The sequence below is a fragment of the Xiphias gladius genome, chromosome 14 (genome assembly GCF_016859285.1).
Source record: "Xiphias gladius isolate SHS-SW01 ecotype Sanya breed wild chromosome 14, ASM1685928v1, whole genome shotgun sequence".
Lineage (NCBI taxonomy): Eukaryota > Metazoa > Chordata > Actinopteri > Istiophoriformes > Xiphiidae > Xiphias > Xiphias gladius.
Window position 1 is genome coordinate 10,384,970 of NC_053413.1, and position 14,074 is coordinate 10,399,043.

Here is a 14,074-nt window from a genome sequence, read left to right on the forward strand (position 1 = left end):
ATGATTCTATGTATCTTACGAATGTGAATATTGATATAGAAGAGAGGTGCTCCCGAACTTTGACAAAAACCGACTCAAACCATGAGAAATCTGAGGTAAAAGTTGTCTTCATTAGAAATGGATTCCACACTACATTACTGCATAAAACAAGAAAACAGTCTGTCCATTTGGAATTGTATTCCAAAAAATGGACCATGTAAAAACAGAAAAAGGTAACAATATCCAAAATAATTAACTTTTTGATCTGTCCAAATGTCCAAACATGTACAATATCCCCACCCATCATTGAGCAATATTGTACTTTTGGCCAGTATTTCATTAACTTTAAAAAAAAAAAAAAAAAAAAAGTGAAAGAACATCCAATGTACATACACATACAGTCTAGTGAAATCTAAAAGGATCCCCACTGGCTTCATGAGGCAGCATGTGTGGCTGTCAGAGAGCTGTCTTGGTCAGTCTTGAGGGTTGGGGGGTCCGTGGGCAGCGAGGTGACCTCTACCATGCCTAACCCAGTGTGAGGGACACTAGTGTTCATAATGTGTCTCTGTAAATGTTTAATCCAGTCCTCCTGGACCGACAAGGGACCCTGGAAGACGAGGTCACAGAACCTGTTAAGAGAAGGCGAGACAAAGTGTGTTTTTACAACAACTATACAAGTTGTCAGATTTTTGTACTTGTTTATACTGTAAACTTATTAATTTGTAAAAACAAATACACTAGTGCACATCGTATTGTCAAGCTTCTGATGTTTCAATGGTTGCACCTGTTTTTAAGTGCTAAAACAAATCAATAAGTCGTCCAGCAAAACATTTAACACAATTCTGATAAATGATTAGTTATTTAGTTTTTTAAGCATAAATGCCAAATATTTGCCATTTCCAGCTTCTCAAAAGCGAGGATTTGCTACCTTCTGTTTTATATCATCGTAATTGGAAAATCTTTGGGTTTTGGACTGTTGGTTGGACAAAACAAGACATCAGATGACATCATCATGTACTCTACTCTTCTTTGTTTAGATTTATCGGTCTCAGTTTTGGTACAGCTGTTTTTTGTTATTCTACAAAGCTGGATTATAGTTTGTGACTTATTGATTGCACACTCTGTTTCATTATTTTTTGGAGCACATCAGTGACAACAAGTCTCTCATTCATCTGGGCAGATTTTTTTTTTTATAAATAAATAACAAGGGTAGCCAACAGAAGCCAAATAGACCACAAGAAACATTTGACAGTGGCCCAAATCTGGTTGTCTGGGGCAACTGGACAACAGTTGAGACCTGTTGGACTGCAAATTCAATATTATTTACCATTTAAAAAAAGAGTAATACTGTATGATCATTAGACAAGAAATATAAAGTACCTGCAGGTGAGTCTGTACATTTCCTCTGGAGTTTGTGGTAAGGGCAGTGTCTTCTTCTTTGAGCCAGGCCTTGAGCGCTGCCTCCTTGCTTTACAGTCAAATGCTGAAAGACAGAATTTACTTTATTATTTTACAGCACTACCTTTGACATTAAAGCACAGCCTTTCTAATTTAACAATTTAAATGAAAAAGAGACTATGATAACAACTGGAAAGTTTTAATGTTTAGTTGATCGGAACCTAAGCCACAAGCCTGTTTTGGCCTTGTGACCTATGGGGTGAACGGTCTGGCTGTGTGTCGCAGCTGCATGGCAGTGCGGCTTAGACAAAAGGCCCAAGACATAAGTGTGATGATCTGCGCCCACAGGAAAAGTAGACCTTGGGGGCTTTTCTGCCAAGAAAAAGGTCGTTCGTCCCACAGATGCAACCACCACGCTCCACAATTAAAATCTTTGCAAAATCTCACTTGCTGATGCCCTTGTAGATCCTTACCTTGGGGAGGACACAAATAACCACTGGTTCACTAAATATAACTGATTTGGACGTCACAACCCCTTGTGGTATCTAGCCACACAGGTAGTTTATCTGCTGAGATTTTGAGATATCATTTTGGATTCTGCTGCCATACCTATACAGGGGATGGGAGTCGATTTCATCTATGAAAAACTGGCAGATGATCCGATTACTCAGGTACAAATAGGCAGGTAGATTTTACTTACTGCATGCCTGATCCAATAAGTATTTTTTGGGTCAGAGCATTGAGCAAGTGAGGTTAAGGCTAAAGGTGTTCTTCATTTCTTGAGATCCTAATAAATGGTGAAGCAATGATATTCTTCTGAGTATCCATGGCACTAACATGGCTCTTTTATATAAAATCCTCAGTTAAAGGTACCGTGTGGAGGTTTTGTTTTATGAGTGGGTCCCCATTTTGTTTTTATCCTGAGCACATAGGTAATTTGTTAACATTCCTGAATGACAGTTTCATGCTCTTCCAGAAAAATAAGGAAGAAGACTGCTAGCTACACACACATGGGTGTGAGCAATGCAGGTTTTGAAATTAAAAAATAATTTAGCGTTGACAGTGTTTTATAAAGGAAGGAATTCTTTTCCACACATCTGTTAGGCCTCAAGGATATCCTTGATGTGCTTTGATAAGAAACGGTGGATATAAACATAACTGTGTTTGTTTAAAAAAGAACTTCACAGGATACCTTCAAGAAAGTTAAACAATGTGCTTACTGTTGTGTCTAAAGGCAGGTCTATATGTGTTTGACACTGTCACAGATTTCCCAGTCTAAGATCTGAGAATTTGGGTTCAGGGACTGTTTTGAAAATTCTATATTACCAGAGCATTCAAGTCCTTTCATCCTTTTGAATGCAAGGAAGTATCAACCAGTATGAGCTGCTAGTGCATCAACAATAATTAACCTTAAATGCAATTCAACTAGCTAAAACCAATTAATAAAACACTGCTTGTGGGAGAATATATACCTTAGACTGTTAATGTGCTCTTGGAGAGGATGTTTTGTTTGTCTCTAACTTAAGCTGCTGCTGATGGTACTTACTGGTTCCCTCAAGTAAGGCAGTCCTTTTTCGTTTTGCATATGCCCGGAGGTGATTGGACAAGCTAACTCCACTGTGGAAAGTAGCATTGCAATGGATGCACACCTTCCTGTTGAATTCTCCTTTCTCTGTAACAAGACAAGAAATACAAAGACAAATAAGTGACTTATAAATACAATGATACTTATTTGTTAGTGGTGTCAAGGAATTGTAGAACTGGACTTTATAACAATAGGTAATTCTGTCCCTTTGTGTGGCAAGTTTATAATGCCTCTGCTCAGCTTTCACATATTTTCAAAAGTCAGTAACAGAATTAATTACAAAATTATTTGTTTTCTTTCAAGATACATTATGCCGAATGTGAATTATGTTGGCCATTGATGACCTATTTGTTATAAATTTAGTTAGGTTAGGAAATAAGGTCTTAGTGGTGAAGGAGGAGGGCTATTAAACTGACAGTGCAGATAGAAATAGTTTCACATTATGAACCAGGATAGTGTCATTCCAAAAACACAAAAAAAAACAAATCTCAATACTGTGGCCTCAGTTTATCATTTTAATTCTTGTGGTGACACATTTCAGCAAGCATCCTTTCAACAAAAAAGTCCCACACTATGAGATTAAGAAATGTATTGAAACATGTCCTTCTCTTTGTTCTATCTTGCAAATATTGTATGGATAATTTATGCTATTTGAAACTTTTAAATGCAATTAAGGTTGAGACGAGACAACAAATAAAGATGATAATCTGCATTATCAAGTGCAGCATCCTTTTCTATTTTGACCCCATAATCCGGGAAACTGGTTACTGGGAAATCTTATTCTATGCCTTTATGCGGATGACAACTCACTTCAATATGAAATGCATAAAATCTGATGATCAGTACTCAGATGTCTGCTTCAAAACCACTTCTGTAGACATTAGTGTCCTTGTTTTATTTACCTGTCACCAACCTTCAAAAGCAGAGGCTAGACATTTTTAGTACATGATCGGCTGTTTTTAAGTATAGGTGAGGTCATATGCTTGTCTAATATATTTTTTTTCCTTCAGAATACATTTTTAAAATCTGTCAATCTGACACTGGTCCTTCTAAAAAGATAGAAGATACGCGATACTAGAGCCTGACAAATATACTGGTGAGCCAATATTGGCTTATTACAGAAATGCTGTATTTGCATATATGTGGAGAGATTTGCAAAAAGAATCCATAGTACATAAATCGCATCTTTTAAAACATTTATTTTATTTTTCTTAACTAAAATTTGTTTCTTTTGTCGCAGTTATTTTTAGTCATTTATAATAAACCTCCATTGAGTTTTACTGTTCATTAATTGCTATTACATTCATTGCAGCTCTGATGGTTATGTGTTATGCTTGGTCATTGAATTTTCTTTATGTACTTCACATCTAAAATTTCAATATGTTTTTTTTTTTTTTCTTTCAATGTGCTTAAGTGCAAATGAATAGCTATTCAAATAAACTTAATTTTTATTTATAATTGTAAGTTTATGAGTTCTTAAACAGGATTACACAATTCTTCTGGATGATACTTAGTTAATCACAATACTGGAGTATTACACTTCCTGTTTAACCTGTCAGGTTACTACTACCTGGAAGTTACTTACCGGATATTGAGTTTGGCAGTGAAGCTGCAACTCTTGATCCTGAACTGTGCTCACTGCTTGAAGAAATAGTTAACATGTTTCTTGACATCTGAGAGGACCCCTTTAGTCTGGCGTCTTCCTGACACTTCCTCCTCTTCAGAATTCCTATCAAGGCAGTTGTGCCTGAGAGTGTATTTTTAACATCCAACTTTGTCTCTAGTTGTCTTTTTTCAGATTCCATTTCAGCTAAAGAAAACGTGGACGCGAGTGGTTTGGCATCAGTGCAAACTCTTGGAACAGAATTATTTTTTGGGATTCCAATGGGGGTTGGCGTGAAACGATCAGCATTGGACAGCTTTGGTGAAGCACCATATTGGAAATGGTTCCGTCTCTTTCCCAGAATTTGAAGTGCCCGCTGGAACTCCTTCTTGTCGCGCATCAACTCCCGGAGTAAAAATAACGGGGATTTGTTCTTTGTTGCAAAGCTTTTACCAAGCTTTTTGAGGTGGCCTCGTATGTGGTTGGACTGCCCAGTCCTGTTGTCAAATGAATCCCCACATAATGGGCAGGAGTGAATACTCTTCACAGTCTCAGAATCTGAATCCTGTAGCTGTAACGCTGGGGGGAAAAAAAAAGAAAGAAAAAAAAAAATCAGAAACATTAACTGTGTACAATGTAAGTACAATATGATAAATCTTTGTAACATCAAAGAACATATGAAGGAAAACTGTAATTTAAACCCATCTTAAAACAAGTCTGTCCATTGGTTCTACCAGTCGTGAGACCACTGAACTCACCAAAATAATTACTGAGATCTTGGATATGGCTGCATATTTAAAAAAAGGTAAAACAGGGCAACATAAAATCATGCAGGTTGTAAATTAGCTAGGGCTGCCGCGATTAGTCAACGTAATCGATGACATTGATGCTGAAATTACATCGACATCAATATTTTAAACCGATGCACAGTTTTTTTTAATTTTTTTCTAAAAAGCTTCAGTTCATTATAACAAATGTTGTTTTTTTTAAATGTCACTACGTAGTTGCTGCAGCATGACGTAAGGCATCTTTTGCTCCAGTCAACGCTACAGTTTTAGAAAAAGGTGGCCGCAGCAGAGTCAGTCTCGGTTCGGTTTAACAGTTTCCAAGGACCCAAGTCTTCGAAAGTAGGGGAGTACTTAAATTTAGACAAAACAAAAAGTTGGTTTGTACACTCTGCAAACTTTCCATGGCATACCACAGCAGGAGTAGTGCTATGATGCACGATCACCTGAAGAGAAAACGCGCAGGCGCTCTTTCTGATGATGGACTGCCAGAAAAGGCAAAACCACCATGAGTGTTGGGATGAAAATGAATCATCGAGATTATCAGACTATCGGTTAAATAGTCAATGGATTAATCGATAGAAAAACAGTCTTTATTAGCAGCCCTAAAATAAGATGATTTTTTTTTCCAGATAACGTCTCTTATAATTTTCATAGAAAAACTGCAAGTGCACACAACTATGCTAAATCCATTAAGTAAAAGTTGAATTAAGAAGTCAGTCTGTAACTGATGTTATAAGTTTTGCTGACAATACCAGTTCATTCTTATCCTTTCAGCTAAATAAATTTGACTAATCTCTGTAGGTACAGGTTAGAATTTTGTTTCCAACCTGTATGACTATCTGACCCCTAATCTTACATTGCCCCAGTGGATTGTTTTTTTTTTTGTTTTTTTTAGGAATGGCACCACATTCCAAGACCTCGGCAATGACTTTGGTAAGCTAAATAATAACCAATTCAGAGCCATAAAAATAAAAACTGAATCGTTCTACACTAAGGTTTTTCCTTCATTAGAAGAACATGCAGTAAATACTGAAGTACCTTTTTTCAATCTCCTGAATGCTGAAATCTTCCGTCGAATTCGTGGCCTCCTGTCTTGAGAAGCCACCTGCTCAGGAGGCACTACATGGCGTGCATTGTAGCTCAGTCCGACCCTATGAAGATGCCCTCTGACATGATTGGACAATCCAACACCTGACTCAAAGACTGCGGGACAGTATGGACAGCTCTTGCGGTCTGATTCCATCTCTGATAAATCATCTGCGAAGGATTCCCTCAGTGGTATTTGGTGGGAGTCAAAGGTTTCTTGAAAGACTTCTGTTTCTATGCATTCTTCTTTGATTTCGGTGTCATTCTGTTCTTGCTCTTCAGTCTTTATTTTCTCAAACAGCCTTTTAGACGCCTGCAGAGCACCCCTCATGGACATTCTTCTGCTATAGGTATAAATGATGTTTTGTTTTTCTTTCTTGATACCATTGTCAAAAGAGTTTGCATGGGAATCTGTATCCTTAAACTGGAAAATGTCTTTTTCAAAGTCTGCCACTTCTTCTTCTTGGTTTACTTTCTTGGGACTTGGCAATGGTTTTGGTAAAATGAAGCATGAGTCTTGGTCAGAAGTGTTGCGATATGGGGTGGACATCTTCCGTTTAGATGGTGACTTTTTGACTGTTGAATGGTCTGCGTTCAACTTGGGTTCACTGATGCTTTTGAGATCATTTTCAGCTGCACTGGAGGGTACACCATGGCCATTTGGGGATAAGGCTGAATCTTCAACCTTGACAGTCAACGATCCTGGCATCTGATCAGAGCCATCTCTGTCACTTTTGGAATCCTGAATGGATGTGCTGCAATTATTGCTTCCCTTCTTCTGTTCAGCAGTCTTCTTTCCATGTCTTTGTCTGGACAGGAGAACATTAATGGATTTGTCGAGCTTTGATTCTGTAAAATGAGACTTGAGCCCTCTCTTAATCTTGCTATTTTTGAATAATTCTGAAATGTCACTGGACTCGCTAGGTGAACAAGCTCTTTTAGAAGAGATCTGATTTTTTATAGAGATTTTAGACATAAACTCTGCATCTTCTACGGGACTTTTACAAGTAGGCACATGCTGCTCCTTAGATGGTTGTGCATTTTTGTCACTACGCTGTGTAGCTTCGTATTCCTCAAAAGTTTGTTGATGGCGCCGCAGAATGTGATTCTCAAATACGTTTTTGCTAAAAGCTCTATAAGAACAAATGTTGCAGGAGAAGGTTTCAGAGTCATTTTGGATCTGCTTTCTAACAGTAATAACAGTGTGCTGCATAATGTTATGTCTCCTAAGATCATTCTCACTCAGAGTCCTGAAGCTACATTTGTCACATCTGAACTTCCTCTTGTCCTTCTCATGTGTTTTCGCATGTTGAACAAATGTGTTTGGGCAGTTTGTTCCAAATGGGCACTGAGGGCAGAAAAGCTTCACGTTTTTATCCTCTTTCTTCTTATCATTCACGCCTTTGATGTCTTCATTGAGTCTTGCTCTCTTCTCCTGGTGGATGGACATGTGCTCAATAAGTGAACCACTTTGTCTGAAAGACTGTCCACATTCACGGCATATAAAAGGCTTTGGCGAAATATTCGGAGGGTCAACATGAGACTTCATATGACGATGCAAATGATGCTCTTTCTTGAAAATGAGCTTACATTTTGAGCAAGGGTAGCATGATGGCTTCTCCTCTGAATGAGAATTTATTGTGAGCCTCCCCTTCAATGGTGAAAGCCCATGACTTATACTGTTCCCATGTGCATTTCTTGCAGGGGAATTGTAAAGAATTTCCTTGATGGCCTTTACAGTTCCATTGGGATACTTGGAAACTTTCCCTGTTGGTGACGACTGTGACTTGGGGAACTTCCTTGACTTTCTGACTTTTCTGACAGGAATGGAGTCTACTGGGCCTTCAGCATCAGACAATTCCTCAGATGACTTCTGGCTCAGATCAGGGTAAAGGTCTTCTGAGGGATCCACCATGACAACCATGTCCATTTTCCGTTTCCTTCTCCTTTGGCTGCTAGTAGGAGGAACTTCATCTTTAGGCTCCTCACCAGGAGAATCACCATGGTTCTCCCACAGAAACTGCATAAACTCTTTGTGAGGGTCCCAATGAAGGTCACTGGCACTACTAAAATTATCCAATGAGTTCTCAGGTGACTCTACATCAAAACCCCAAATTCCTGAAGTGTCAATTTCCTGCACATTTTTTAGTTGGGTGATGCTCTTTTCCTCCTCTTTCTCTGTGGAGATGCTATTGAGTTCATGGGCTTGTGTAGCCTGATGCGAAGAAGGTCCATTTCCCAGGCCAACTGGAGACAACATATCTGTATTAGACAGAACATCTAGGACACTATTTTGTTTCAGAGAAGGCTTGCCGAAAGAATCGGTGCAAGAGGCTGATTCTTGAGCCATTCTCACTGGCTCTTGCAGGAGCGAGAGGGCATTGATCTGAGGATCTGCATCTTTGTCATCTTCATCAACACCTGTCAGACATGACATTTCAGCTGCCATGACCTGAAAAAGACAAGTAAAGCCTACTTAGATATTCCGCAATCACAAGTGTTTAACTACAAGATCCAAAGTTAACACTGTAGCATCCCAAAGGTTTAATTCAAACTTTTTTCACTTTAGGCATAGGCCTTTCTGTCTTTGCACAGATAACTGATCTTGGCAGGGCTGTTGAGAAACAGATTCATGTATTTAAAGGCTTATCAGACGACAAAACACTGCAAAACGGTTTGTAATACTCACAGATGGAATTTTTAAACTCTGAAGTTATCACGGTATCAATTATTTTTATATCTTTCATCAAGACTATTGTGAGGTAATATACCAGGAATGTGCGCTTGCATGTATTTGATTGGTATCGCATTGCAGCAAAAGTTGAGCCAGGATGAACTTTTTTTGCCGGATGACCCTGAAGTGATACCCCATAGCACCAATGGATTGGCTCCATTCAAAAGATGAGAGAGGGGGGCAGCGGTTTTTCACGCAGAGTTGAAGTCAGTCTGAATGTGGTCTTATCCTGCATTGCTGCAACAATGGCAAAACATTTTAGGATTTCTGCAAGCAAACCATTGCTCTCATTGCCAGTACTGCTTAGTAGACACTTCCATTTTGATTTTCCCCATTTTGCCTTGGTGCCAGCTGACACAGGTTGTAGGATTTGTTTTCAACCAATCACACTTGCAAATGGATAGTGCCACTGGTTAGCCAAGGGGTGACGTTTCAAATGTATTACTTTTTACATTCAGGCCATGCAACATGTAATTATTACACAAAATGGCCAAATTCACAATGTATGTGAGGGGGCTTTTACTTTTTGGTGGACTTCATGATCTTTGAACTTATGTGAAAATCAGGCCCAAACGATCATGCAGGTAACAGGTGTGTATATCTACACCTATCAGACAATTTTAAAAAACATGTCCACAGGTCGCCGTTTTTGCGCTGGCAGCGTGTATTTTCTATACAAATCCTATGAAGTTCAGTGTTGACAGTCCTCAACGTCCTCGGCACAAAAATACCTTCAGCGTACAATTTTTTACTATTTTAAAATAGATAAGCTTTTGGAATACCGCAGAGTTCGTCAATGTCACTCCTCTCAACCGACCACTCAAAATCAAGAAGAGTACGGGATGATAATACGGGATTAACAATGGCGGAAGAGAAACTGATCCTTGCTGTCATTGACAACTCAGTTATTTAGGATCTAACACTGAAGGGTTAGCCATGATCAACATTTGAAATCAAGATCATGGAGGGATGCTGAATGGTCTGTCAGGATGTCAGGTGTGTATCTTTTCTCACAATCTTATTTATAATGGTTCACAATGAAGTTCTGCCAAAGTGAAAATGAGGTCATGGGCGCTTCTAGCGCAAAAACAGCTGCCTGTGGACACAGTCGCCTGCAAACATCCACAATTATGCAATTGTGGCATGTGCGCTGACCCAGTGAGAGCCTCTCGAAATTTGAAACATCAAGATAAGTGGCTGTTCTAGCCATGTATGGCTCCCTATTGATGACTGGCGCACTGGTCTGTGGAAACCCCGACCCAATCAATTAATTTTCCACCTCCTTCCTAAACATACCCATGATCAGATAAACATATTTATAAAGACGAGAAGAACATAAAAGCAAGTAGAACCCTGCACACACGCTGTACAATGCCGCTAAAATCAGCCACTGTAAAAGTTTTATCAAAGAACCATCAAGTCCGGCTTTTCCTGCTGTCTTCTTCTATGGCAGTCTTCCTGTATGCTTGCTGTAGATGTATCAATAGTGCCCACGACAGTATTGGAGAGCAACAACAAATTCCACATGGACAAGAGCGCAACTTTCACAGGTATGTACACATTAATTGTTGCGGACACTGCGCTCGCACCCACAGAGGAGATCATCCATGGGTCACCTCACAGGACATTTTGGAGCCTTCAGCGGAGTTTCAGACTGAATACTGCCCTATCTTAAAACAGCAAAGAGGGCTGTGTCGTTGGGGGCAGAGCAGCGAGACCATGCAATACAAACCAATAAGTCTAGTTGGAGTCTAGCTGTATAACAGTTTTTAATACTCACAGACAGGATTTTAGATACCTCGAAAGTTATCAAAGTGGCAACTTTTTTATTTTTCGTTGTTAAGAGGTTAAGTAAACAGCAGAAATAAAGTATTCATAATAAAAAGCAATCTACGAGGAAGGTGCGCTAGTATATATTTAAGTTGCCAATGCAGTGTCGCATCGCACTGCAGCAAAGGTTGAGCCTGGCTCAAGTTGATCAGAATGTGGCCGTAAGGATAAATTCTTCCTATTTTAGACACTCCATAAGCTCTATCGCCACCCTCAGGCCAAAATGTCAACTGTGCACACAATATATCTAGGAATCTAATGGGTAGACTCCCAACAGGATTTAACCAATTTGACTTTTTACATATTGGTTTTCCTTTAGTACCAGCCTCAGGACAAACTTACAAATGTTATCTCAACAACTGGTAAAATTGTATTTATAAATCTCTGTTATATACGTTCCACTGGTCCCGTCATGAATAGCTACTGCGTAAGAATTGATTCATAGTTCAGCTCAGCAATGAATCCTTTGATTGTCGTAGAACCAAAACAACAATATATGGATGTGTCATATATTTTTGAGCATGTTATTTTTTTATAATGTATATTCAAAGTAAATTTTCATTTTTAATAAGTTTTGTTTGCCATTTACAGTCATAGTGAAATGAAGCTTTGTACTTGAAGTAGCTTTGCTAGATAAAACAAATTTACATAGCTACAGAAAGGAAACTCACTTAGTCTTGGTCTTTATTAACCCAAAACAATTGAGTTTCCATTGTTTCATTCATTGTGATCAAGCGAAAATTTAGCACATTGCTGAGCCTTTATTCAACCTGCTGAACATTATCTTCCATTTCAACTGCCTAGGGTGAACAAATACAATTCTTCCAGTCTCCGTGTAGGCCTGTTAGTGGCAACATTTTGTTTAATTTTCACAGTGGTGCTAGCTGATGTATGTAGCCATAGCATGTAGCAACACCTCAGAGGAAAAAAAACAAGTTTTAAACTATTAAGAACAGCAAATCTGTCCAAAGAATGTTGGTGCCATATAATCACATATGTGGTTACATTTGGGATTATACGGGTGCAATGAGCATTTAACCTAACAGAAGCTGCTGCTATGGCTTAAACATTTTAGTCTTGTTTAAAATGCAAACAGAGCTGAAACAATTGGTCAATTGGAGGAAAATTTGCCTGCAACAATTTTTCAAGTCTCTTTTCGAGTGAATATACCAAACATTTCCTAATTCCATCTTGTAAATTGTGAGGCTCTACTACTTTTTTGTCTTATGTGATAGTAAATGGAATAACCTTGGATTTTGTAGTATTGGTCAGACACAACAAGTTATCTGGGTGTTAGGACATTTTAATGGGTATTTTTCACTTTTAACTTACATTTTATTGACCAAGTGATTAATCAGTTACTTGGGAAAATAATTGGAAGATAAATCGATAATGAAAATAATCATGAGTTGCAGTCCTAAATGCAAATATAAATTAGTGATGGTTAATGGTTTAACCATCTGGTTAACATGATCAGTACTTGCAGCTTTTAGCAAGCTTTGGCAAATGTCAGAAGCATAATCATGACACAAGTCTATTCGGGCTTTAACAAGTCCAATACTAAATCTTACGAGCTAAAGTTTGCAAAGACAGTCTTGCTTATTTGAATGTAAACAGTTTAGTTAGTTACAGTGTCGCCAGAGTTACCTTCCTGACTCAATCAACATCCACTGACTACGACATAAATGTAGCGAAATATAAAATACATTTGACATTTTGCGTACATGATTAATTGTGGCCATTTATAACGCTACAAGGTCGCAGGAGTGAGAGGTCTCGGATTTGAAGGACAATAAAAGTGTCATACCAAGTGAACGCTGCTGTGGCAGAGAAAGGTGTTTGTAACATCTACACAGCAGCACCGAAACTGCAAAGGGATGGACCTCATAAATGGCTTTCGATGAGCGGTTGTGGATTTTGTTTAGAGCTAAAACTTTCAGCACAGTAGTTCGGTTATATGCCAGCCAACAATAGTTGGGATATGTTTTCTAAAAGGTACCTACTTTCAGGGCAAATTGGGTTATTTGTACTATGTTCCGTAAGGGTATTATTGCATTTCTTTGGCGTTTGTATCACGCTGGCTTGTTGGATGCTGCTTGCAGGAGCTGCAGACCATTCCATTAAGGCTGTTCCATACCAAAACCTATTCCTCAGGCTAAACTGTAGCTAATGATAATCATTCCTCGCTACTCACCATACTGATATCAATAAATTGACGAAAAACAAATAAACGTTACCTCCGAGCGGTGTGGATGGAGACAGGGCACAATTGAATCGCTGCATTGAATAATTTCTTACTTTCGTCTTTCATCTATTTCACAGTCGCCATTTTCCTTGGTGGTCTGGTGTGGGACAGATCATTTCTGTTGTAAGGGTAACCGTACACACAACCAGCTCTACAGTGACAGAACAAACAAATACTCCAATAATTACCCTTGATTGTGCGTCTATTTTATTAAACAGCTACAGTTAAAAAGTTACTCAAGCTATTGTCTCGTATAATTTCGTCACGTAACGCTTCGAATCGGCGCCATGTTCCCCCGAAAGGTTTGTAATGGTTCGTTCCAGATAGGAGGCATAAAAAACCTGAGTTAATGACCATCTCTTTTGGGTAGTAGATTTTTTTAGGTTGATGGCGGTTAATCACCGTTTTAATTGATAAAATGAACTGAAACTTCAGTTTTTATTTGGTTTTGTTTTTTTAAGAACACGTTTGGTTTTGCAAATTAAACTTGTCATTGACGCACAGGCAAGAATTGTATGCCAGCACAGGAGAGATGTTACCAGTATCCCCCCATGGTTGTCTTCTCAGAGGTCTTTGTTGCTCTCCTAGCTGGTGATTAGCCGGTTCAGTTATTCATAGTCTCCGTCTATTGTAGAGAGAAAACAGTGTTTGAACACATACTTCACAAAGTAAGAAATTAATACCACAATATACATCAGTTAAAGCTGGCCTGCTTACAATTTGATGACATTTAGCTGCAGCTCCTATTTTTAATAAATAATTAAGTCTAGCTACAGTGCTGTTTGTCTATATGAAAATGTGCTAATAAATAAAGTTGTTACTGATG

General features: G+C 38.6%; 1 protein-coding gene across 2 annotated transcripts; it reads right to left on the bottom strand.

Moving 5' to 3' along the window:
* Window positions 1-8: 8 nt before the first annotated feature.
* znf644a (zinc finger protein 644a) lies at window positions 9-13,532 on the bottom strand. Of its 2 annotated transcripts, none has more exons than XM_040143575.1 (6): window positions 13,302-13,532; window positions 6,392-8,891; window positions 4,548-5,144; window positions 2,924-3,049; window positions 1,360-1,462; window positions 9-608 (listed from the first exon to the last, which is right to left on the bottom strand). In XM_040143575.1, the coding sequence occupies exons 2-6, from the start codon at window positions 8,886-8,888 to the stop codon at window positions 413-415; spliced, it is 3,519 nt and encodes a 1,172-aa protein (XP_039999509.1). In that variant the 5' UTR covers window positions 8,889-8,891; window positions 13,302-13,532; the 3' UTR covers window positions 9-412. The 2 variants fall into 2 exon arrangements, with proteins under 2 accessions (XP_039999509.1, XP_039999508.1); XM_040143574.1 differs by having other exon boundaries at window positions 13,241-13,532.
* Window positions 13,533-14,074: the final 542 nt, after the last annotated feature.

Bases quoted from the DNA above. Each gene is read 5' to 3' on its own strand.
- znf644a (XM_040143575.1), bottom strand. From the start codon at position 8,888: ATGGCAGCTGAAATGTCATGTCTGACAGGTGTTGATGAAGATGACAAA. The intron at 3,050-4,547 runs GTAAGTAACTTC...GTCTTGTTACAG, and splicing joins ACTGCCAAACTCAATATCCG to AGAAAGGAGAATTCAACAGG. The intron at 1,463-2,923 runs GTAAGTACCATC...TCTGTCTTTCAG, and splicing joins TGCCTTACTTGAGGGAACCA to CATTTGACTGTAAAGCAAGG.